Here is a 25,738-nt window from a genome sequence, read left to right as displayed (position 1 = left end):
TTACTATAGATAATGTAAATGTTTTTTTTTTATCTAAAAGAATGTTATAGGTTTTCATTTTATTTTGTGTTCAATAAATAAAAGGGCAAACATAGAAGAAAGTGGTGCAAAATTCAGGCAATTTTAGGTAGGAACATCAATTAATGGAAATTTAAGGTATAAACAATAAATAAAGTGAAGACATGAAATAATTTTACTCATTAAAAAGTCTGTACGTAAATCTTCACCGTTGGGCAAAATCCTCTTCTTGAGAAGACGATGCAGAATTTAAGTGATATTATTTATACAGGTATTTACTCAAGATTTTTTCCTTTACAATTTTCTATTTGTTTGTAATGATAAATATAAAAAATAAACATATTTATTTCCAAGCTTTTATTTTTAATCTACGTGGCGGAATGACTACATCCGTTTCATCTCTTCCAGGTTTTATAATATCTTTTTGTATTTCAACGACTAGTCGTAGCATAAAGTTGATAATTTGGCTGCATGTCCCATCCCTTAGTTTAGGGAGACCATTATCAGGAAGTGTTTTACCGTTAATTTGAACGCTTTGGTGTGTTAAGGCGGCAATCAGACGTTTGATAATGTCGACTTTTTTATGTGCTGCGAGAGGTCGCAAGCGTATAACGAAACGTAATAGATATTCTATGAGCATTACATCTTCCTGGAAATAAAAAATGTTTTGGTTAAAGGTAAAAAGTCGAATAAATTAACCATGCCCCTGTTGTTGAAAACTGAAATTCTTATAAAATAAATTTGAATATAGTTATAATATATTTTATGTTTTTATGTTTATAATATAGGTATTTTAAAATTTTTATTTTTAAATTATTCATAAATTAAAATCGTTTGTTAAATATGAATAAATAATGCGTATATATTAACATGAATAAAAAAATACACGGTTCGTGAGTTTGTATTAGAATTTAGATTACATGCTTAATTAAGCTCGAACTGTCACATAAACTTACAAAATTAACGACAGAGGCGCCACTAGTCTTTACACAGATTCCCTTAGATGATAAAATATGCGTGTAGGTATTACTGTATTATTATTTAAATGTAACCGTATTTAATTTACATAACTTTGTATATTAAATATTGGAACGGTGTAACTACTGTGTTTCTTGCCGGTTTTTCTTGGTAGAATCTATATTCCGAACCGGTGATAGTATAACGTTCAATATTCTGTAAAATGACGATTCAGAAGTGCTTGTAAATGTTCACTAGAATATTTAGATATATAATTACCATTTCTAAGACATCTAGACAAGAGTTCACGTGCTTGCATCGTCCTATTATGGTTGACAAATCTTCCCTGTCTAGCACAGGCTGTTTCAATCCTTCAAGCCATTCGAATAATAATCCTGTGAGTACGAGCGGATCATCCTATGAAAGGGAACGTAAGGCAAATTAATATTAGATTCATAAATATACATATATATTGTTGGGTGTTCAACTTTTAGTACAAAATTCGAGGGTTGATTTATTGTCACCGCCCTATAAGAGCGCGAGTAATGTACGGCAAGTGTTATTCATCAAATGACACGCATATAGAAAAACAAAGCGAAGCATTATTCTTCTGCAATTCGGTCGTAGTCATCGTCGGTCCGTTACATATTTTCTGTTGTTTGACTCTCATCAGATGTTTAATGGTGAGTGAACCAGTGTAACTACAGCCACAAAGGACATAACATCTTAGCTCCCTAATTTAGTAGCACATTGACTGTATAAAAACAAAAGAGATTTTATATGTAATATATTCTATGTAGGCTATTTAAACTTTATTCAAATGGGAATAGCATGGATGGTAATAATAAAAGTTAACACAAAAATAACATACTTCTTTCTCAATCTTGTTGATGGCGTCTCTCCTCTGATTGATATCTGTGCGTAATTGCTTGAGGTACTTTTGTTTATCGTCTGGAAGACTCTTGTGATCGGTAATAAAAGCCTGTTGCATAATTATAGTAATTAGACATTTCATACATCGTTTGACGTTCTCTTTTTCCGATACATAGAAGAAGGGTAGGTTTAGATAGAATGTGAGCAATGATATAGTTTACAATAGTTAAGCACGTAAGGGTTTGTCCCTCACCCTATTATATTTTGTATTAAGCCGTTCTTACTGATGCGGAAAGAGAAGGCTTTGTCGCGAAGTGATAAAGTTTTTAAACTAGATGGATATGGATAGTGTAATCATAATAAATTTATAGGAGCGGTTTCTGTATAAGTGGAGAAGGCAAGGCGACAAAATGTAGAGGGAGAAATGACTTAAATGATATTTTTTAGTAGTCACTACGACTGTGACGCCAAAAAAAACGAACAAAAAACATCCAAGCTATCTCGCTAAAAATAGCCGTGTGGAGATTCCAATTATTAGAAGTTTCTGGGAGTAGTATATTCCGTTGTTCTAGGGCAGTCAAAGTATCAAATGCTATCTAGGATGGCTTTATTCCAACAAATTACGAACCTCGTGAACGTGTAAAGCTGGTATCCTTCCACCATTCGTGCTGCCCGTTATTCTGCTGACTGACTCCAAGTTCCTGTCGATGTCTTCTTCGATTGGATCCCTCCATTCAACCATAGGCAGAGTTGATACTTGATCTTAAATATGTTATGAAAATAAAAACACATTTTTGATATTATAATACGTACTTTATTAATACATATAATTATAATTATATATTAGCGTAGATATGTAGCGTAAATATGAAGAGCCGAGATGGCCCAGAACACGTGAATCTTAATCGATGATTGCGGGTCCAAATCCAGGCAAACACCACTGAATTTTCATGTGCTTAATTTGTGTTTATAATTCATCTCGTTTTCTGCGGTGAAGGAAAACATCGTGAGGAAACCTGCATGTGTCTAATTTCAACAAAATTCTGCCACATGTGTTAGAGCAGCGTGGTGGAATATGCTCCTAACCTTCTCCTCAAAGGTAGTGGAGGCCGTAGCCCAGCAGTGGGAAATTTACAGGCTGTTAATGTAATATGTAAGTTACCTATATGTTAACTAGACTGAAGAAAATAGATCTTATACCTACAATTACACACATACTTGGTACAAATTCATCCGGAGATTGTGGATCAGTTCGTGGAATTTGTTTGTGTTTGTAGACAAAGAAGGTTGTATAGAAAGGTCTGTTTCTGATCCTCAAGTCGATACCACCGGATTGGTGGCACCCGCACAGCTTGAGGAGACGCTCGCAGATGCAGTATACTATCTAGAACAGTTATTTTAGACGATTTTGTCACTGACGTTCTTTGGTACTTACTTGTATTTTAATTATTTATCTGTTGATATGAGGCTACTTATCGATTTATGTAATGATGAAATTTGGTTTTTAAACTTGGAACTAAAAACGGCAGCAGTGCAACCTCTTTGCGTTAAAACATTTAAATCAAAGGTTTGATTGTCATAGTTCGTTTGTTCCTGTTTCTGAATAAACGTTTGCAAGAGTCTGAGTTTAAATCACTATAAACAGCAAAATGTTACTACATTTTAAAACTTTTAAAAAACTTCAATACCTAAGAAAGGAGAAAAACGTACTGAGCTGTATCTGAACTGTTCCGCCTTTGCCTCTTTATATGCAGATATTGAGATGTATTATGTAATCTTAAGCAAAAAAAAAACAACCAACATATACTTTATTCAATGTCAAAAAGAGTTTATGTCCATAAAGTAAAATTAAGATTTTAAATTAACATGGTTATTTTTATTACTATAAGTATTTGAAACGGGATATTTACTATGTTTTTATTTTTATTTGGTGGAGCTCGATATTTCGACATTATCTACGAATGTCTCTTTCACGAGACTCGTACACGAGCCCGTTTCAAATACTTATAGTATTATATATTAAGCCTGGAAATCTAAAAATAGTCTACGTCTTTTTGTTATTAATATAATCTTGTATTGAGAATATGCCTTATTTATCGATGTGTTTTTGACATTGAATTTATGAATGAATGATGAAAAGGCCAAGTTAAAACAACTGTGGACTTTTTTTATATAAACAAATACGTTTCTCTATGAAGGATGAATTTACTTTTCGAAGTCTGCAACTAAGCGATGTTTACTTTCTCTCCTCGTGTCTTTGGAATAATTGTCACTGATTCTTTCATCTATTGTGAAATAAAATGTATTAATAACAATGTAAGTAGCTAAAGCACTTGAGTTATGGAAAATCAGAAGTAACGACGGTACCACAAATACCCAGATCCAAGACAACATAGAAAACTAATAAACTTTTTCTACATCGACTCGGCCGGGAATCGAACCCGGGACCTCAGAGCAGCGTACCCATGAAAACCGGTGTACACACTATCCGACCACGGAGGTCTATGATTAATGATTACGCTTTTTGATAAATAAACTTACCTTTGGCAATAATTTAAAGGCCCTTTCTTCAACTCCATGCAAGATAGCTCTCTGCCGGTACAAATACTGTCGGAGTGTGAACTCAGATGTTTTTCGATCTCTTGTCAACATCAATGCTTCCCTGAAAGCAAGCTAAAGATCTTAAAGATCTTTATCTATCTATATCTTTTTATCTATGTGGAAATAATATAAATTATATAATCTGTTATAAATACGAAAGTAACTCTTATAAAGGCGAAACAATTTAGATGATTTTTGCATAGAGATAGTTTTAGTCCCGAAGAAAGACATAGGTTTTTTTTTTATTCACCTTTTGAAGGTGGTTAAATTGGGGGTGATGAATTGTATGCACGCAATTTTATATTAATTTCGTGCGGGTGAAGCTGCAGGTTGAGATAGTATTATATAATTATTTAAAAATAATGCAACTGTATGAATTTTGGAGATATGAGATAGTTTTACATGATCACAGTCGTATATTTATTTTTTAGTTTATTACACATACCGAGTATCTAATATCTAACGTAAATTGTTCTATAGAAGCTGACTGACTGACTGCGTGCTCAATTTGCATTCATAATACATTGTTGTAGGGCTTTGTGTAAGCCCACCTGGTACAACCAACTTATCTCATTTAGGAATATAACATTTAGAAGTACAAAATAGTACTACAATTGTTTGCAACAAGCACAATACATAGTGTTGGTAGCCTTTAATATTCCGTACGGTGCCAATGTATATGGGCGGAGGTGATTATTTACCATCAGTTAGCCAACACTTCGCCAGTTCGTCTACTTATACACAATTAAAAAAAGCAAAAAAAAAAAAATCTTTTATGTATTATTACTAGAAATATAGTAAACGTACTTTGAACTAAACACAATGGTCTGCGGTAGTAAGTAGTGCTCAAACTGCTGTACACACAGAATCTGTCCACTCATTTGTACCGATCGCGGTCGCTTTTTCCTTACAAGTCTGATGGCATCATTCGCTCGTATACGGAGTGAGTACACGAGGTAGCAGGCAATGAGAACACCTGTCCGTCCGAGGCCTGTAAAATTATCAGATCTGTTCATTTCGTGGTAGAAAATATCCTGAGGAAACCTGCTACAGGTTTTTACAATACGGATTGGGAGGTGTTGGAGCTGCGTGGTGGAATGGCCAGCACTGGTCACATTTACAGGTTGTAACCTTAATATTGAAATCAGCGCTTAATTCAAACGTGATAGACTCAAACAATTTCCTTCAGGTATTTAATTTTATTTAATTTGCAAGCATTTTATACAATAAAATATTGATCAGTCTTTATTTTTTTTTTTCATTATTTATTACACGTACAATTATAAATTTAAATTCATTTTGATTGCTAGTCCAGTCATTATGTCGGGAAAAACGGGTGAGAAATTTAAAGTTAAGCTTTTTTAGCCTTCTCGGTTCATTTTCATTTCTAAATGACTTATGACTGGACTATTTATGACAGCGATTATTCAATCCAATTAACATTTATAAATATATAAAGCGGACCTATTGACTTTCTTTGTTCGGAATTTAAATTAGGAATACCTACGTTATGTTGCATTTACGGGCGATTACAGTGATTTAAATTGTTAACGCATAAAATAAATTACATACGTCACTAATTAATTATTTCAAAGTCAAAGTCAAAGTCAAAAATCTTTATTCAATATAGAAGTGTTTGCACTTGCTTATTGATTGTCAAAAATCTACCACCGGCTCGGAATTTAGCACCTCGGACCTGAGAAGAACCGGCGAAAGAAACTCAGCGGGATATATTTTTTTTAACCATTTTCCATGTAGGTACAATGATAAGTATATTTTAGTTGTTTGAAACAGCCTGGAGGCGATCATTTCATTCCCAAGGTGTGCAGTCAACTAAAAAGTCATTAGTGTTGTAATATCCTTTAGCACACAAACGCTCTTTAACGACTCTTTTGAATTTTATAATTGAATAATTTTGAACGTTTTCTGGGATCCTGTTGTAAAAACGTATACATTGCCCCAAAAAAGAGTTACTAACCTTGTGTAATCGGGTACTTGGAGTAACAAGTTTATTCTTGTTCCTAGTGTTAATAGAATGTACGTCACAATTTCTGGGAAAATCATTTATGTTTTTGCGTACATACATAACATTATCAAAAACAAATTGAGAAGCGACAGTCATTATTTTAATTTCTTTAAATTTACGTCTTAACGAATCTTTTGGGACCAGGTTATAAATTGCACGAATAGCCCTCTTCTGCAGTACAAAAATAGTATTAATGTCAGCTGCATTACCCCAGAGTAGGATGCCATACGACATTATACTATGGAAATAACTGAAGAACACAAGGCGTGCCGTATCCACATCAGTCAAAAGTCTAATTTTTTTTACCGCATAGGCTGCAGAGCTAAGTTTATTTAAATATTTATATTTATTATACGAATAAATGATAACTAGTTGTTCGCCCGCGTTTATTTAAAAGATTTTTTAGGAATTTCGAAATCTATGTCAGGTTTTATTTCGATTTAATTTCATTGTAAACTGCAAGTTCCATCATTTTACAAAACATTTGTTACAAAACTGATTTTTTATGTGCAGCTATCGTCCCATAACCACAGGGACAAAAATTGGCTTACGCTATTAATATATAAAATTATTCGCAGACGTAAATATTTATAACTGTTGTCTGTAAATCAATTATGAACAATATATTAATAAAATTCCTACAGTTCTAATATATACTTCCATATTATATCAATAAATTAATTATATTTCTAAAGTCATCATTTTTTTACCCACATATTTAAACATTTATAAATTTATAATATCAATTTTTTACAGAGTTCACATTTGTTTGGCCGAAAAATATAGTAAGTAGGTAATACATTTTATCATAAAAAAAGTTTTATAGGTAATAAATTACGTTTTATATAATTTTTAATACAAAAAAATACGTACTCTTTATACACACGATTTAAAAAATATATTTAAATGCCTTGATTTAATTACTTGGGTAAATACATTATGAGGATAGAAGTCATTGTTTTATTAGTGACAAAGTTTTATGCCATAGTCTTTCCGCAAGGTCTTCATCTTCGGCTGCTTTCGACGGACTTACTTTTTTGCAATCCATATAATAGCTTCCTGTCTCGTTGTCCAGTTTCGGCGAGACGCACAAATGTATTATCGTCTGAGCGCCTTCTAATGGCGTCTTGTATAGCAAATCTATGATAAGGAAGAGAACTCCCTTAACATGTGGATTGAAATTATTGAAAATGTTCGTTTTGACTAAACCCGGATGAAGAACATTAGCTGTAACACCGCTGGGAAGTTTCTTGGCTAATGCCACAGTCCACAGTATATCGCAGAGTTTAGTATTTCCATATCGAACCATTTGATTATAAAAACTATCTGTGTTGTCTGCCAGCGCGAATACGTCAGTTAAATTTTGAAAATCGAACTTTGCCATTTTATGGAGATATGAAGACACATTAACTATTCGACTTGGCTTCGAGGCAATCAGCTTATCCAGCAACAAGTGTGTAAGTGTAAAAGGCCCAAGATAATTTATTTGCATTAGCTTATCAATTCCATCTTCCGTTTTTTGTTTCTTGATAGTTCCAATACCAGCATTGTTGACCAGAATATCTAAACGATGGAATTCTTTATTGAAATCCTTTGCAAACGCCTCTATGCTGTCTTTCTTTAGCAAATTTAAAAATCTGTGCTCAACAGATTCGTTTCCGGTAGTTGCTATAATATTTGCAACGGCTTCTTCTGATTTTTCAACATCTCTACTTGCGATTATGACTTTAGCTCCTCTTCTAGCTAAATCTTTGGCCGTTTCGAATCCTATACCGGAATTACCGCCGGTAATAAGGGCTATTTTTCCATGCAGTTTTGTTTTACACTTACAAATGCCTTTGAATGGTTCGAGCCAAAACCGAAATCCAATCAAAAACAAAAAGCAAAATAATAAGAAACTACCAATAATTTTCGCAGAAATTCCAATAAATAAAACCAACATCGACCACATGCTTGTTATCTGTTTGAAACGCGACTATCTTTCTGTATCGTATTTTATAACACAAGCTATTTATAATGTAAGCGTATAATGACTTATGACCTGTAAGTTTACGAATATTAATGAGGTTTATGTTTTTTATTAACATTATAAGGCCTCATTTTGACTGTCTCGTTGTGTGGGTTGATATAAATAAGGCTACAGATCCAAAGTTCTAGTTTTAAACTTCAGATAGTTAATTAGTAGGTTCTTTTGTGTGTCTTCTGAAAATTCCCAGTAATAGCCTGAAGTATGGAAGTGTGCTCTCTATGTAGTACACTCCCGTGCCTCGAAAAACACGTAGAGCCGTCGGTCCTGCTCTTGAACTCTTTCCGGTAGTGTCAGATTTGTAGTCCCATCGGTTTAGGAGAGCAAGGGAAAATAGTGATTGCACCTGTGCACACACAATTGTGCACTTAAATATATCCTGCATAATTGACTGGTCTTCCTGGAGAACGGCAGCCATGACCGGTGTCGTTCCTTATTCGAAATCGTTTTTTATTCGAACATTGTCACCTTTTATTTAAATTAACGACTTATGTATATATAAATAAAGTTTAGAATATGTCCTTTACAAATATTGACTGATTGTAATAGTGTGAATAGAAATGCTGCATTTCTCTGTTGAATCGCAATTCTCCCTGACACCTGTGACAAGTGATTAATGACAATGACGGTGCTGGATTCCAAACCTTAGCTTAACTTTTAGGACTGAGCGTGTTTTGCTAGCTCTGTAGATTATGTCGTTGCCTTGTCGGTCTAGTGTCTCGATATAAGGATGCAGTTCCCGAGGTCTTGGGTTCGAACCCAAGGTCGAGCCAATACATTTATTAAGATTTTTTCTCAGTATGAGCTTGGAGTATAAAAATTGTAAGGAAGTTCCACGGCGAGAGACTGGATAGTACTTACTATAACTATACATAAACTTGTGCCCTAATTGCTGTCGTGAACGATTTCGCTCAGAACTTCTTATATGCAACATTTTTTTAATTAGTTTGTATTTTTTACTAATGAATTAAGCTACATGGTGCACAAACAATACCTGCGTGACAGTGTATAGCAACTCTGCCTTCTTGCAGCGCAAAAGAGATCACTTTAGCCATATCCAATAGTCCGCTGAGACTCGCCTCGCCATAGTCCGGCCACGCAAAGTTGTAATAATAAACTGGAACAACGATAACTTTATAAAACACTATTAGTTACTCGCTGCTTCACTCTCGGTTTTTAGGTTTGGTCGTCAGGTGATAGGCTATGTCCATCCTTAGGGTGTAAGCTGGTTTCATACCAAATTGCATCTAACTCGGTTCATTGATTAGAACGTGAAAAAGCAACAGACTGACAGACAGAGTTACTTTCACATTTATAATATTAGTATTAAAAACGATATATATTATTTTAAAACATATTACAACTACAAATCAATATACAAAACGTTTGACTAATTAAACATTAATTGCAAATTCAATCTTATCTTAAAAAAAAAATAATGTTTATATTAGGAAAAAAATATACCATGAACTAGTTTTACTTTAATCTAAAACGCTTCTCCTGTAATGTTTCCTTCGCTAGGGTGTCGAATAAAGTGAACTCAGCATCTGTCGATCACGTGGAGTCTCGGTACAGGTGTCGCCACTGTCAAAGCAGGCTAGCCAACTTACCGAATACATTTTTTGGTATAATTTTAAATGCAACAACAGTATACAGATAAATATTTTTTTAACTTTCCTATATATTAATAAATTCCATAAATAAGATCTTCCTTTCCCTTAACAGGCTGAGTATTATTAATTAATCGTATAATAGCAAAAACATTTTTACATACAGACAATCAAAATGTAAATTAATTTCAAGTCCCGGGCAAGCAACACCGAATTCATGAGTTTATTAAAATAAAGTTTAGTAAAATACCTATACTTTTTTAATTAATTTCGTATTCATATCGTTTCAAGCATTGGAGTATCGTGGTGGCCCTTCTTGCTCAGCAGTGGGGCGTTATTATTTTCTATTATACGAATAATTGAATATTAAGATATAACACTTACTGTCATTAGCCATGAAAATATTCGGGTCGTACGTAAAGCCGGATTTCGTGAGTGGAGGTCCGCAACTGGAGTGCTCTCCTGGTATCTGTAGATTGATCACCGTGCGGATTCCCCAACTTTGGAAGAAAAATTGAAGCAATTGAATTAAAAGGAAGATAATTTAGTTTTGCAGTCACGACGACGGCGGCGGGAGGGAGTATCTTTGTTGTTCGTTACATTGTCAATTTTTTTTTTTAGCATTAGCAGCCTGTAAATTTCCCCACTGCTGGGCTAAAGGCCTCCTGTCCCTTGAGGAGAAAGTTTGGAGCATATTCCACCACGCTGCTCCAATGCGGGTTAGTGGAATACACATGTGGCAGAATTTCGTTGAAATTAGACACATGCAGGTTTCCTCACGATGTTTTCCTTCACCGCCGAGCACGAGATGAATTATAAATACAAATTAAGCACATGAAAAGTCAGTGGTGCCTGCCTGAGTTTGAACCCGAAATCATCGGTTAAGATGCACGCGTTCTAACCACTGGGCCATCACGGCTTACATTGTCACAGAACTGCATTTTCTCTAAAATGCTCGATGTACCTGTATAAGGTTGTATTCCATATTTGTTTTATCAATAAATTATTGGTGTTTGTATTTAATTACCACTACATATAGTATGTTGTAACATATTGATTATTATATGATTTGCATTTAGTCGACCCGGTGGTAGACCATTTTTTAGTTTCCAGGCCTGTTGGATATATTACCGTCTTTACCATAGGGTACATGGGCCACGTGCCCAGGGCCCCCATCCTCAGAGGGCCCCGAAGCACCAACAATTTCCTTCAAACGTTTGTGCTCACGTTGACTGCTATGTATAATTTCGAAAGTTATATATTTGTAAGAAATAACTAACATATTTATCAAAAAAGGCTATTGACGATAGTCGATACTAAAATTAGAAAGACGTGCTCTTCATGGTAGAAGTAGATATACTATAAAATAGCCATAAGATTGTACAACCAATTAGATTCCTATAATTTACGATAATTAAGGCCTGGCCATAAATATCTACCAAATGGGCCCCAAATTCATGGGTGCCCAAGGGCCCCAGCATAGCTAGAGATAGCTCTGGTTGGATAGTACCCACTCATCAAGTATATTTCTTTGAAAAAAATTATTTAAAAAATTAAATTTTCGCTCAATCTATACTTGGAAAAATGATTTATAACAAAGTTTGAGCTTCTGTAATGAATAAAAATTTTTGAGGTTTTTGACTTGTCGATTTTTTTTTTAAATTTTACGGTGTCATATACAAGGTTAACGACAATTGTGATAATAACACGCTGATGTATTTTGTCTTTGACCGAAGCAATGACAAAACAAGTAAATGCAAATCCGACAGAACTCGACAAAATGCTTTTTAAATTGATTATTGAAGGTAATCGTTTCTAAGGTAGTTCCATATTTATTCTATTATGTAAAGCAGTCAGTCTCTAAATACAGTCTTATCGTATTAATTACTAGAAGTATAATTGTGTCTAGTAGGGATAGCAAAAAAATGTTAATAAATATTTATGATAAGAAATAAATTATTTATGATTACAATAAATTAACAAGCTCTGAATATTCCACTGTAGGTCAAGTGCCTCCTCTTCTATTATGATTTGGAGCATAATCCAATATTCTGCTTCAATGTGGGTTAGTAGATACAGACATCCAATATCGGAGGTAAATTGTTACTTGGTGGTACTGCTTTGTGTACCTGAAATGGATGGCATAGGTGCCTCTGGATAGGTGCCATCCATTCAATATATATTCTAAAGACAAACAGCAATACATACTTAGTTTTTGTTCCCGGTTTGAGGGTTAGTGAGCCACTGTAACTGTAGGCACCCCCTGGTGCCTTAACGTAACAACTTAGTTTGCAAAGTTGGTGGCGCTTTGGCGGTATAAGAAATGGTTAATATCTCTAACAGAATCAATGTCTATGGGCAGTGGTGGCCACTTGCCATCGGATGTTTAATTTGCTCGTCCGCTTACTTCATAAAAAATATTTTTCCCATGATAAATGCTTGGGTTTGAATAATCGGCTCGGCTTTCAATAATATTCATAATATGAAAATAAAGTGAACCGATTTTTAACAATCACAAAGCGATAGTAATTATTTTATATTAATTTGACTATGATTCACTTCAGTCAGTGTAGGAGCGCATTTTAATTTTGTTCATCTGTTGGCGCGTCTCGCCGTTGTTGTCTACTCTATTGCGGCCACGACAGGGAAACCAGCCAGCACATGTGCACTCCCTATACCTTCATTTCCAATGGGACGACAAATCCGACTCGACCGAAAATAATTCAGGCACAGGACTAACGGCTTTAGGTCCATACCGAGGTACGGGAGTGTACACATTTCAAATTCCAGACTTCGGGTTGCTACTAAGATTTTTTCTACAGAAAAACTTTATCTAGCTATTTGACCAACGAGGCAATCGATAAATACTTCGTTGATTTATAATATTATTATGATAATAATAGAAATATATTTATTTTATTAAGGAAAATCTTTTTTTTATATTTTATCTAATTCCATATTTATTTGTTATTTTCATTAATCACAAAAAAAATTATAGCATTTTTTATGTTTCACATCTAGCGAAAATCTAATGTTGTGTCAAATCTCACGGTTTAAAAATATAATTTAAAAAAAGAACCTACCAATGAAACTGTTGTATAATATTCCTGGCGGCTATACTGGCGGTGCTAGGACGCGCCATCGCGAGGATGTCGTCTGTGACCCTGGAATATATAAAACGTTCTAAAGCACACATTGCTTGTTAATAATTTTATCGTCATACGGAGATACAAATCTTAAATAATATAAACAATATTTGATTAATCAAAATTTTAAATTAATTTATTGTATGATGTAAATACATCGTACAAACAATACAATGTTTATAAAACGCTCGGAAATAATATTACTAATATCAAAATCGTTGTCATAATAAACAAAAAAAAAAGTCAAAGTAATATTAATAGTGTCCAAACTAAAGTTGTACAAACGTAATACGTAATGAAATCGTTTTAATAACAATTAAAATATTAGGCGACAACATTTTGTTCTCATTCATTCCAATTTGGCGGGTATTTCGAACGCTCAATTTTATGGAAAGGAATTTTAGTTTTTTTGTACTAAAGTATTTTTGAATTTACATTAATATTAGTAACGTAAACTGAACACATATTTAACAATTAAGGACATTTCTAATTAATTATATGTGTAAAAATTTTGATATATGACATATTTGTCAGCGTTCAAAATGCAAAATGATGGCACCAAAATATTTTTTTAACGCATTAAGCTCAGCATCTAGTGATGTATTTTTTTTTTTTTTAATAAACGGAAATAAACGGAGACCAAGCCGTGTGGAGCAGTTAGTATAGCTTGTAAATTATATTTATGAGGTATTCATATTATATAGTAGTTAAATATAATTCTAAATTAAAAATAAATATAATTAGGCTTATGCCAAACTTATATGATCCAGAAAAAAAAAATATAATTTTACAAAGTATTGAATTTAACTATTTTTTTAAATTAGTTTTCAACTTCAGTATGTTAATAAGTACTTGTGTTATGTTAGCGTGTTCTGTTATACATTTATAGCAGTATTTAGTGACGAGTTGGATGTAATAATGTTGAATATTATAATATATTAATGAATCACGAGTGCCTTAATGGCGGTCACGCGATTATTTTTTTACCCTTCGAACGAAATATTTTCGTTTTCAAGTGGCTGTGGTGCTATCAGAATATTTTTACATGTTCTGGAGCAGAAAAACTATATGTCGTGACTGGAATTTTGTTAGTCGAAAAGCAAATTCCATTTTATATTTATATTTTTTTATGTATAAGGTTTCACGAATGAGCAACCTCGTTTTACGTGGTCATCACCACCCAGAGACGGCTGTGCGTAATATTAAATATTTCTTACCTAGCCAGAAGTGCGTGCACAATGACTAACAAGATATTATACATTCACAGTTTAAACTATTTAATCCACCAGATTGGGTATAACCAAATGATATATTTAATAATCTAAGCCTTATGAGGAGGCACGGCAAAACTGAGCAACTTAATCCGTAACGTGAAAAGGCGTTAGCGACGTCTCAAATACTTGAGTTGGATTATATACATATATATGTATTTTGAATAGGGCACCCAATTTTTATATATATACCGATATCTCGTCTTATACTTGAAAAATCTAGTATTTTAAAAGAGTGATATATATATATATATATATATATCATTATTTTTAATAGACTATCTAATCTAATATTCGTACCAATCAGAATACACTCCCTGTATTGCAGTACGACTCTGTCTTGGCAATTCATACTGACAGCGAGCACCACCACAAAACAGCGCGCACTGCAGCGCTGCAGGAGTCTTTGTGCGCACGCGCTCACTGAACCCGCTGTATATTGCCTTGGGAGGGCCGACGCGCCGACGAGATTCACGACTCCTGAAAGGAAATTGTTGATTTATAAAAAAACATTGCTTTCGTATGTAAAATGTTAATGTCCCGCTTTTTGGTAAAAACGTCCTCTTTGTTTAAAAAGAAACTTCAGAGCATTCCAACACGAGGTAGAATTATATTCAATAAATGTAATGTTTTCGCAATGTATTCCTTTACCGTATAGCAGGTGATTTATAAACACAAATTAAACACATGAAAATTCGATGTAGTCCCGGCTTGAACCCGCAGTCATTTGGCCGTGTGTGCTCAAAAAACATTACACCAAATAAATACCGAAACATATTTTAATAATTCCGAATAGGTTGAGGTTGTATATGGAAACGAAACAAAGAAAAAACTAAGCCCGTTTTGTCACGTTGTACTACGTGTTTTGGCGTTAATGTGTAAATAACGTGATAGAGTCGAAATAGTTTGTAAAATTATAGGGAACACAATGCAGTACCTTGGTCATTATAATGTGAAACGGTGATAAAAAAATAAAAATCGTTGCATGCAATTTATTTCAATCTTTCGTTATAAATGTATAAATGAGTACTATGATTGAGTGATATTTAATATCGTCTGACATATAGTCTATTCGAATTGAAGAAGGAATAAAGATAAATAAACCTTCGATCTAAGTACGTTACGCTATTTGCTATTGACTAAGCTATATTGTACACTACCAACAGTTCTTGATTAATATATCTTTATTTATAATACAACACTATTTCACTAAACTAAGCCATCTTAACCTTAAAATTATATTAAAAAATTATATTTTATGAAGTGGAACTCACCTATCCAAGAAGTGGAATCTATGGAAGTTGATGGAATTAATACTTGATTGTCTACGATTTTTTACGAAAGCTATTTTAGCCATCTTTTATTTACGTCCAATGCATTAAATACTCATCGTATATGTTCTGTACACAAGTAACAATTTACAAATTTGTCTAAACAAGGGTGAGAAAGAAAATCAAACAATGATTAAATCAGTATTCAATTAAAATACTTTTAATTATAATGTAAGGTCCTTTTAATGATGTTTTCGGTTAAATATTGTCAAATGAATGGTGTCTATATCCTAGATAAAGGGATGCTGATGATGTTAATACACTTATCGAATATAGACTGATTCTCATAGACCATATAAAAAGAGAGAATATTTAAAAGGATTTTCTTAACGTGGAAATGAAAGAGGTCACAGTACAAAAACAAAACAAGCATTCTCACGATAACCTCATTATATTAATTAGTCGAAAAAAGTTATGAACCGCATTTTAATGAGTATCACGTGTGTGACCCAATTAATATGTTGTAATTAATATATAAAATAGGACGTGACTGTATCGTGAGAAAGAACTATATCGCGAGGAAATTGCCGCGAATACGTCAAAACGCAAGTTCGTACTTTTTTAGGCTGTGGCAGTGATTTTTAATCTGTGTTTCTTGAATCTCGGTGCTGCGGGCTTCGTCCAATTATGGGTTAGTTTATAACTTTCAATCAAGTCCAGACTATTATTATATAGGTGTCCGATACTTTTGTTATAATTTAACTAATTTACTTATATATTCTGAAAATTAATTACTTTACATATTTAATAATAACTTAACAGTTTTAATTAAATAACCTCACGGGTTCGGGCTTATGTTAAGTTATATGGATGCACCAAAAATGTATTTTAGTGCTATCTGCTTTTTTCAAATGTCGAATTAATGATGACGGAAAGAGACAAACCAACGTTAAAGAAATCGTCTGCTAAACGACGTTTATAAAGGTTAGTTTTATATAGACTTAAGTCATGAATATTTATGTCTAGACACAACACGAGCGCATCGAATGAATTTCTGTTATAAACTGACAGTTTAAAAGGCATGAATAAAAGCGACCTTTAATTATGTCTTTTATCGTGTACGGTCAGCAGACACATGTATTTTTTATAGACAATTTTAAAATTATGTATTTTTTTTATCAACCAAGAACATAAACTTTGTCATAACTCGTAATTAAATTTATGTAAACTATTATTGTAATGAGATGTCAATTGCCATGTTTAATTAATTATTCTTGATTGCTTACACTATACGTTCATAAGTTCATAACTAATGAGTAATTATATATTTTTATAAATGCATTGCGTGCAAGGGCGTCCTTCTAGATTACAACGAATTCTACTAGACGTCGTTTATTTAGCTATATAATAATAAAAAGCAAGAACAAGTCTATATTAACAGGTTAGGCATTTGACTCCACTCCACCTGATTGTGAGTGGTAGTGGAGTTTAAGCCCGAAAACGGTCAGTTCCCCTGAGGGAATGAATGCACTAGTCGCCCTCATTATGCCAGACCGCAAGATGCCTCATCACGCCTCGTTTGAAGGAACCCAGGTTATAAGAGACACGTGTGCTAGAAGAGAATTCAATTTCAATTATGAAATAGTGCGCACTTTACACTACATAGAGCACATAATTTAAATATAAATTTCTATTTCCAATTTAGCTGTAATTAAAAAAAAAATACAAATACTTTTGCTATCGGTATTATGCAGGACAGTTATTTAGTAATGGTCAAACGAACTATTATTGATGGGGACTTGAGGGTTTGTTGATTTTATGCTCACTCGTCACGAATGATATTCATTATTTTTGACATTGGACATTGGTAACACTTCAAAATCTGTTCTATAATGTTTTTATAGTGATTTCTGAATTAATAATTAATTTAATGTAGTAAGTATATATATTTTGGTATCCTTAACCAAAATCTGCTAGTAACTTCGTAAAGCTATAAGTTTTTTTTCAATAGTTTCAGTGCAATATACACGAGAGACGGTCACTGAGACCTTTAGCGGTATATCTGAGTACAAGTAGAGATTAGATATTAGGTTAAAACCGGACTGTCCCCGATTTTGTTGTTTATTAAAACTAATTAAAGAAAATTACGAACAAAAAAAATTACATATTCTGCCGACCAACTAGTTGGTGACTACTTACTATCAGGTGACTAGGTAGGTATTTGCATGAACGGATACAAATAAAAACAAAATTGACAGTATCCGAATATTTGCTCTCCTTATAAAATATATCAACACAAGAGATATATTAGTATATTAGATTATAATTCTGCAGTCAAAAAAAATATTCGATTTAAAGCTGCGTATTTAAGCCGGTGTTTTTTTAATTATATTTATATACGCGCCTACACGCACGAGCCACAAAATTACCATGTTATTTTAATAGAGTTTTTGTAACATGTGGTCATAAAAATAATATTTACATGGCTTACTTACGGTCCCAGTAGACATTTCTAGGTTGCCCTCCTATTATTCTAACGAAAAACAACAATTCTAACAGTTGTCGTTTGAAATAACAAAAAAAAAATAGTGTTCGACTGTTCAATATATCAGAAAATTATTATATTTCTTTTAACTTTGAATTTGTTACATGTTTTAATATGTCATTAATACGGAGACGACTTTGTTAAATAAAGGTATATTCAGTATAGTTTTTGGATATATCTTGTAAACGCAGTAGTTGAACACAAGTCGCCATCGTAGCAAAGGAAAGACAATTCCGTTCGGTTAAAAAAAAAATTAAAAATTCTAATGGCAATACTTTGATAAGGAACCCAACAGAAGCGTATTTGTCTATTAATAATAAAATATGTAAACATGGCGCGGTGAAATCTTAGTGTCATAGCCAACAAAAAAAAAATACTATCGGTCAATAAACAGGAGACAAAGTTACCGAACTGTTTTGCCTGGACGCACTATCTCGAGTAAAAGTGTAATAGAGTTTTTTTTCCTAAAAAAAAGAACATATTTATTTGTTATCAAATCAAAAGTATGGGCAAGAGTGTGGTTACACCCAATTGGTCTTTCAGTGTACGACAATCCAACATGGCCGGATAGAGATTTGGTAAAGCTGTGGATATTATATTATCAAAGTACTGACTGTACTTTGATAATATTAATATAAAAATGATTATCGATTTGTCACTTATACGAAACCAAAATAACAATTCTCTGATTTGATGTGATTCAAAATTGATTGTTCCGTTTTTGTTCTTAGACATGAGACCGAAATATCAAAACAAATATAAAATCTGATTACAAACACAAATCGTTTCGTATCGATTACTCAGACTGGAAAACTGATTTCAAAAATCGATCTAGCAAACCTACACGGTAACGATTTTGAATCGAGAAATTTGATGCTGGTAGAAATTCACTTTTTCATTTCCATAAAATAAAAATTGTAAACTTAATAACGTGTTTGTCTAGAGTGGAGTGAAGTTTAGTAATAAAAATGCTTCTAAGTGGTACATTTGTGTTCGTCGTTACCTAAAAAACTGATTGGCGATTCGAAATTTAAATTTTAGAATGGTTTTTGAAATTAGAAATCGGATAAATATCGGTTTGCGTTCAAAACCAAAAACTCCGATGTCGAGATTATCCTATTATTTATTTACCCATGACCTATTCTACACATAACATCTGATTTCAGATTTCATCACCATAGGCTCAGTGACTCGTGATGAAGCAACAAAAAGACAATATTCGTCTGTACAAGATATAAGTATATAGAACCTAATGATCTGTTATTACCTACTTACTAGTCTAAAATATATCTTAGTGTTCGATTATCTAGTTCGCCTTTTTATCACATCACGCAATTTAAAGTTACAGTAATATTTTATAAAATAATCTCATATAAAATTTACGATTTTCTATGATGTTATTATATAAACTTTATGAAATATTATGAGTTGCTCGCGTGATTCCTTTGATTGGAGCCATCTGTTTAATCATATTGGATATTCTGTCGCAAATAAATAAATGTCTTCAAATTATATCTTTGTTCCGTTTGAAACAATTCAAGCGTGGGAATGACAATCGTATATATTAATAGCATAAGCCGATTTTTATCCCAGTAATTGTGGGACGATAGCTGCACATAAAAAATCGGTCATGGTGTCATTTAAAGAGACGAAGATGTGCAGAAAAATAAAGAGGTTTCGTAGTTGCAATTTAATAATTATATTAGTATTCATTTTATGAAGCAGAAATATCTGTATAAGAAACAAAATGAAAAACGTAAACAAAATTAATTAAAAGTAAATTAAACGTAAATTAAAAGTAAATTTTTATTTACAAACTCCCAATTATAACTGAACTAATGTATACTATTTGACATTAAAAAATTCATTTTAATAAGGTTTCATCCTTCAACCTGCAGTTTACAATGAAATGAAATCGAAATAAAACCTGTTATAGGTCTCGAAATTCCAAAAAAATTTGTTTAATAAACGCGAAGTTTCGCGGGCAACTTCTAGTATAGATGACTGTCAAATAAATTATATTACACCTCGTGTTACTTACTCCACTTTTCATTGTGACTGGAAATCTCGTTTTTCGTCCCGACAATTGGGATTGCAGTTTAACTGAGGAATGTTTTTCTTATATTCAAGCATTCTTGCCACTTTTTTCGTAATATAAAAGCGTTACATTGGTTTTTATTGAAACATCTACCAACGATACTTCCTTGAAAGCAAATAATTTCTATACTGACAGTAATTCTATTATATTATATATGTATAAATATGCAAGCATAATGTTCACATATCATTAAAAAAAAATTGCATCTATATTTTAATTCTGAACCATCCATCATGTCATCTGCTCCATCAGAAGACAATAACCCCTATAAGGACACTTTCCGAAACATTTTAAATGTCGCCTACAATCTCCGTCCGTTTATGCAGACAGATATTAATAATAACAGACAATAATATTACATACGAATACCAAATACAGACTAAAAAATATATACATAAACTTTAATATTGTGATGCTGGTTGAAAAACATTTTTTTTTTTTATATTTAACATAAACAAAAGGTACGTACAACATAAAATTAAATAATAAATTAATGTACTCCTTTTGCGAGTTGGTACATTTCTGTTTTCACAATACGGTCCAATTAAACCATGAAATACAATAATTCCATCAAACACCTATTCTAGCGAAGTCTTCAATTCATAGCGTGAATTTTATTTTCACACCTGCAGGACGTGTAAATGTCATGACATATCAAGGACGACTCCTTCATTCTTTTTTCATCACCACGCACAGATTACGACGACAATTACGAAAGGAATAGATATATGATTTTTTTATTAAGTACATATTGAATAAAAAAAAGTTAAGCTAAATATATAGTACCTACATAGAAACAGCAATTCCATTGTTTACCAAGTATCACTTCGTCTCTCACTCATTAAATCAAAAACCGCTTTACGGTGATACAAAATTTGATGTGTTTGTCACAATTTACCATAACAAATTAATTTCATTTTAAAGCCATTGTCGCGTATCACTTATCGACATTTTACGATCGTGTTCTGCGGTGACTTTCGAGTTTATTCTTATGGAAAATATTTATTGCGTTGCTTCTACGTCGTTCCGCCAAGGGTTTATAAAACACGTACCACGAGACCATAACATAGAAATAAAGCAAGAGGTAAAATTAACTGTAATAAAAAGTTTACTACTTTTTTTGAAGGCCAAACCTATCTTGATTTAACTCAAATATAGGGCAGCCATTTGTAAATTCATTAGGTCAGCGTTTCGCGTCGAAAAACTACGGATTTAACTTCGAAATTAATTTCTTTTGAAGGGATAGATATTAATACGTATATTTTTTTTAAATTAAACTGAAGTGCAGTTTTAATCATATTCTAGATAAAATACAATAACAATAAAATTGTTACTCTATATTGTACACGTTATTAAGAAAAATTAAATTAAGCAACTTAAATATATACTCCCTATATTTTATATAGATAGGTAACAATACATATTAATAGTCATAATACATACGGAATAAAATTATAAAATAGTTTTGTGTCGGCTACAAGCAACATAAATTATATGGAGCAATTAGACGCAGTATTATAGAAATTTCTGTAGATTGCTCCTGACTTACACCTTAATAATGAAACGGTTAAACGGCAATGATTGCGTTTAGATACGATTGCTATAAAGTGACAAAATATTTTTATCGAATCTGACGCCTCTGTGGTCATGTGAGGGTTCTAATTCTTATTCCTGATGTATATTTTTATAAAATGTTTAAATTTGGAATTACACTTTAAAAACAATCCTAGTTCTACAAATTCTTTAAACGTAATTAAAACATTTTCTGTATTTTACTTTTTACTCAAATAAATAAATAAAATTATTCGTTCAGATTGTCCTACTCACTAAGTTCCCTAAGCTATGGCACAGTTTTTATTCACAATGACATTTTAATTATACATAATCGTGCAATATTAAATACGAATTGATGGAATCGAATATTACGCTTAAAACGTTAGAGAACTGTTAGGAATGATTTAAATGTGAGTTTAATTTTTATGCATTTTTTTTTTAAATTAATATTTTTGGAGAGACACCGCCACACAAAAAGTTACTATTATTATTAATGGCCAGTCTCAGATATTTGTCGTAGCCTGAGCCTGACCCTGAGTCCTGAGGGAGTTAAAATGAACATTAACACTTCTTATATTATATTTTTTGCATGAAATTAAATGATTTTCTCCTCGTTGCGTTGGCTTCAGCCCAGATCCAGATTCAAGAGGGCCCAGCTAAGTCAAGTCAAAGCCAAAAATAGACGATAATACGAAAGAATTCATAACTTTATTAAATTAAACAGGTCGCATGATTTCAAGTCTACGTTCAGATGTCTTAGGTGAGGGGCTCACCTATATATTTTGTGTTGCATAAATAAATGTTATAACTTACCCCGTCTTTCCATTGCCTTCGGGAGCCACTCTCCTCAGCCGTCGTCTAAAAAAACGCGCTGCACGCGCGCATCCCAGTCTCTCCCACAGAGGGCACGACGTCTGTTCACAAGTCTCTGTATCTGATGTGGTACCGTTCATGGCTTTTTTTATAGTCTTCAATTTTTTTGTGTTATTTTTTATAATCAGGTTTTAAGTATAAATACGTTCTACGGACATAATTAAAATAATATATATTATTATAATTTATATAATTTACGGAGGTATGTTCTTTTTATATTCTCATCACTTCTCAGAGGGATTTTTGTGGTAGGACATTTCTCAAGTCTGCATTTCTTAGTTTACAAGTTAACACCGAACAGAATTAATAACAAGAAATATAACCTATAATAAATTAAGACCACATTTAGATTTAGAATACATTTCTACAGTTTATTTTGTGTATTTTAATTATCAAGGCGCTTCTGTTAATCTCGTAAGTGTCTTCTCCATCCTACGTGACATTTCGTCGTTGTGCCTGCAAAAGTCGCTATGTTGTTTTCTTATTTTTGGATTGTTATGCCGTTTTAATCGTTATTTCATACGCACGTAGTGTAAAAACAGTTTTGTGATAACTTCAATAATTTAGAAGTTTTAAAATTTAGCTATGTGACGTTCATACATCGAAAGCTACATAAATTGAAATAACGATTAAAACGGCATAAGAATCTAAAAAGAAGAAAAAAGCACATAGCGACTTTTGCAGGCGCAACGACGATTTGCAATATAATCTGTGCCCTATTGACACAACTCACACACTAATATCCGTTAAACTATGAATTGAAGGCGTTTTTAACGAATTTACTGTCAAAAGTTTTTTGAGGGAGCAACGTATAACGTGCTCGCACTGTCTGTCCCTTCTTAAAACGAAATTTACGTTTATCACTTTAAATAATATTATGTATAAATAAGAATAATTTATAACTGATGCATTTCAAGTTTTTTTTGACAGAATTAATAAACAAAGAACTGATAACTGCTAGTTTTTACAATTAAAACGTATTTAATTTTCACAACTATTACTATACTAACTATTCAGTAGGTAAGTGTGTCAACGTTCTAGAATAGATATAGATCTGATTTGTAAGGAAAACATAGCCACATAACATTGCCTATTATTTATCGCTACATTTGTGAATCATGAGTGCTTTATATCGCTTCACTCGATGCTTTGAATCGCTTGATCGTCGGTACTTTAGATTAAATTTGATATAAGATTAAATTGAATTCGCTTTTTTTAATGGCTGTTTATTGTGCCTAATAGGCACAGACCATTTCTACAGTGTCACGCGCAGACAAAAATACTTATGTTACCGCTAAACTTTAAATTTGTGTAATTACACTAACATATTTCTCGTTTAAATATTTTTTTCTGGCAACTATTTTAATAAATAAATTATTGTTTTAAGAAAATTTATTATTAAGTAGATATTGAATTACAGCTTGAAAAAAAATTACGCTCAAATTAATTATAATAAATGTAATTTTAATCCTTTACAGATTTAATTTATCACAACACATTTTTTTAAATTCTAATAGTTATTAAAATAATATTCAAAATGATGAGATTTTTAATATATTTGAGACAAATAGAGAAATTTTATACTTATACTTAATTACATTTAATTATTTACCAAACTTATTAAGTTTATTATTTTTATCAAGAGTACTTATAATAATAATATATCTTCGATAAAAACTTTTTTTAAAGAAGTTGAGCAATGATTTTTTGTAACGTATTTTAAAATAATTTATTGAATTTTTGATTTGTTTAATTGTATTCAGTAACGTATAGGTTTTAATAACAGTATTTCCTAAAATATTAACTGATAAAATTTAATTAGGTACCTGGACGTTAATTACCTAACCTTAAGTAATATACATACTACAATTTACTTTATAATATTACTATTTACTTCAAAATCGTTAAAATGCCAAAATAAAGTTGATTAAATATAAGTTTATATTTCACTGAAAACATTTTGCTTTGTATAGGACATATAATAAGATCATACAATTCGGTCGTATAGTTTGCATAAAATTAACACGAATTGTGCATTAACGTAACTAGATGGCGCTGGCTGTATTTTAAATCGCGCTATAGTTGTGTCGAGTCGGTTAGTACAACAAGCTTCGTCAAATTGAATCTGTCAAACATCGTGAGGAAATCTGTAATTTTTAATATCGTTTACCCACTCATGTGGTGACAACGGTTGTAATTGTAAATGAAATATAGAGTCGAAAAGATACAGAACAAAATGACAAAACAGTTCTATATCAATTATTTTAATTTTAGATTTAATTAAAATGAATTAACGGAAACTGCAAAATCAATAGTGAGTTACGCTAACTTATTATTTATTAATCTGTCTCTATTATCATTTAACTAGCGGCCGGTCCCGGCTTCGCACGGATGCAATACTGATTACTGATACTAATTTACTACTTTTTTAGTCAATTCAGGGCCATATTTTTATATTATATTAAACGCATAATGTGTTTATGATACATAATTGGATAAGGATTAATATTAATATTACATAAAATCGCTTCGTAAATAAGCCATTACTTCCAATAAAAAGGAAAGGATAAAAAATGATTGTTGTTGGTTATCCCTAAAAGTATAGAGTATACTTTTTTAGATGTAAAATACTTTAGTACATTATTTTCATATTATTCGTAGGGTTCCGTCAGTGTTTTCAATGTAAGCGCAAAAAATGTGTTTATTTATGACATCACATAGAAACCTCTAAAATTATCAGTGTTTCTCTATTATATTCGGCATGCATTATACATATAAACGTTCTTCTTGAATCACTCTATCTATTAAATCGCAACAAAATCCGTTGCGTAGTCTTTAAGATCTAAGCATATATAGGGACAGTTTTTAT

At 32.2% G+C, this 25,738-nt stretch overlaps 2 protein-coding genes across 2 annotated transcripts; both read right to left on the bottom strand.

Annotated features, from left to right (window-relative positions):
* Window positions 1–361: 361 nt before the first annotated feature.
* LOC125073530 (protein tyrosine phosphatase domain-containing protein 1-like) lies at window positions 362–22,949 on the bottom strand. Its single transcript, XM_047684391.1, has 12 exons — window positions 22,810–22,949; window positions 14,829–15,008; window positions 13,195–13,275; window positions 10,496–10,611; window positions 9,496–9,618; window positions 5,257–5,440; window positions 4,390–4,510; window positions 3,067–3,232; window positions 2,477–2,610; window positions 1,847–1,957; window positions 1,255–1,392; window positions 362–667 (listed from the first exon to the last, which is right to left on the bottom strand). Exons 1-12 carry the CDS (start codon window positions 22,947–22,949, stop codon window positions 362–364), a joined length of 1,800 nt encoding a protein of 599 aa, XP_047540347.1.
* Window positions 7,252–8,456, bottom strand: LOC125073570 (retinol dehydrogenase 12-like). The gene has a single exon (XM_047684436.1). It carries the CDS (start codon window positions 8,424–8,426, stop codon window positions 7,428–7,430), a length of 999 nt encoding a protein of 332 aa, XP_047540392.1. The 5' UTR covers window positions 8,427–8,456; the 3' UTR covers window positions 7,252–7,427.
* Window positions 22,950–25,738: the final 2,789 nt, after the last annotated feature.

The sequence above is a fragment of the Vanessa atalanta genome, chromosome 24 (assembly GCF_905147765.1).
Source record: "Vanessa atalanta chromosome 24, ilVanAtal1.2, whole genome shotgun sequence".
In the NCBI taxonomy this organism is placed as follows: Eukaryota; Metazoa; Arthropoda; class Insecta; order Lepidoptera; family Nymphalidae; genus Vanessa; species Vanessa atalanta.
Note: the sequence above shows the minus strand (reverse complement) of the source record. Positions and strands in the feature narration are given on the sequence as shown.

Excerpts from the sequence above, each read along its gene's own strand:
- LOC125073530 (XM_047684391.1), bottom strand. The coding sequence starts at position 22,949 with ATGAACGGTACCACATCAGATACAGAGACTTGTGAACAGACGTCGTGC. Across the intron at positions 5,441-9,495 it reads TGCTATACACTGTCACGCAG|GCCTCGGACGGACAGGTGTT; the intron begins GTATTGTTTGTG and ends ATAATTTTACAG. Across the intron at positions 1,393-1,846 it reads TCAACAAGATTGAGAAAGAA|GATGATCCGCTCGTACTCAC; the intron begins GTATGTTATTTT and ends TCCCTTTCATAG.
- LOC125073570 (XM_047684436.1), bottom strand. The coding sequence starts at position 8,426 with ATGTGGTCGATGTTGGTTTTATTTATTGGAATTTCTGCGAAAATTATT.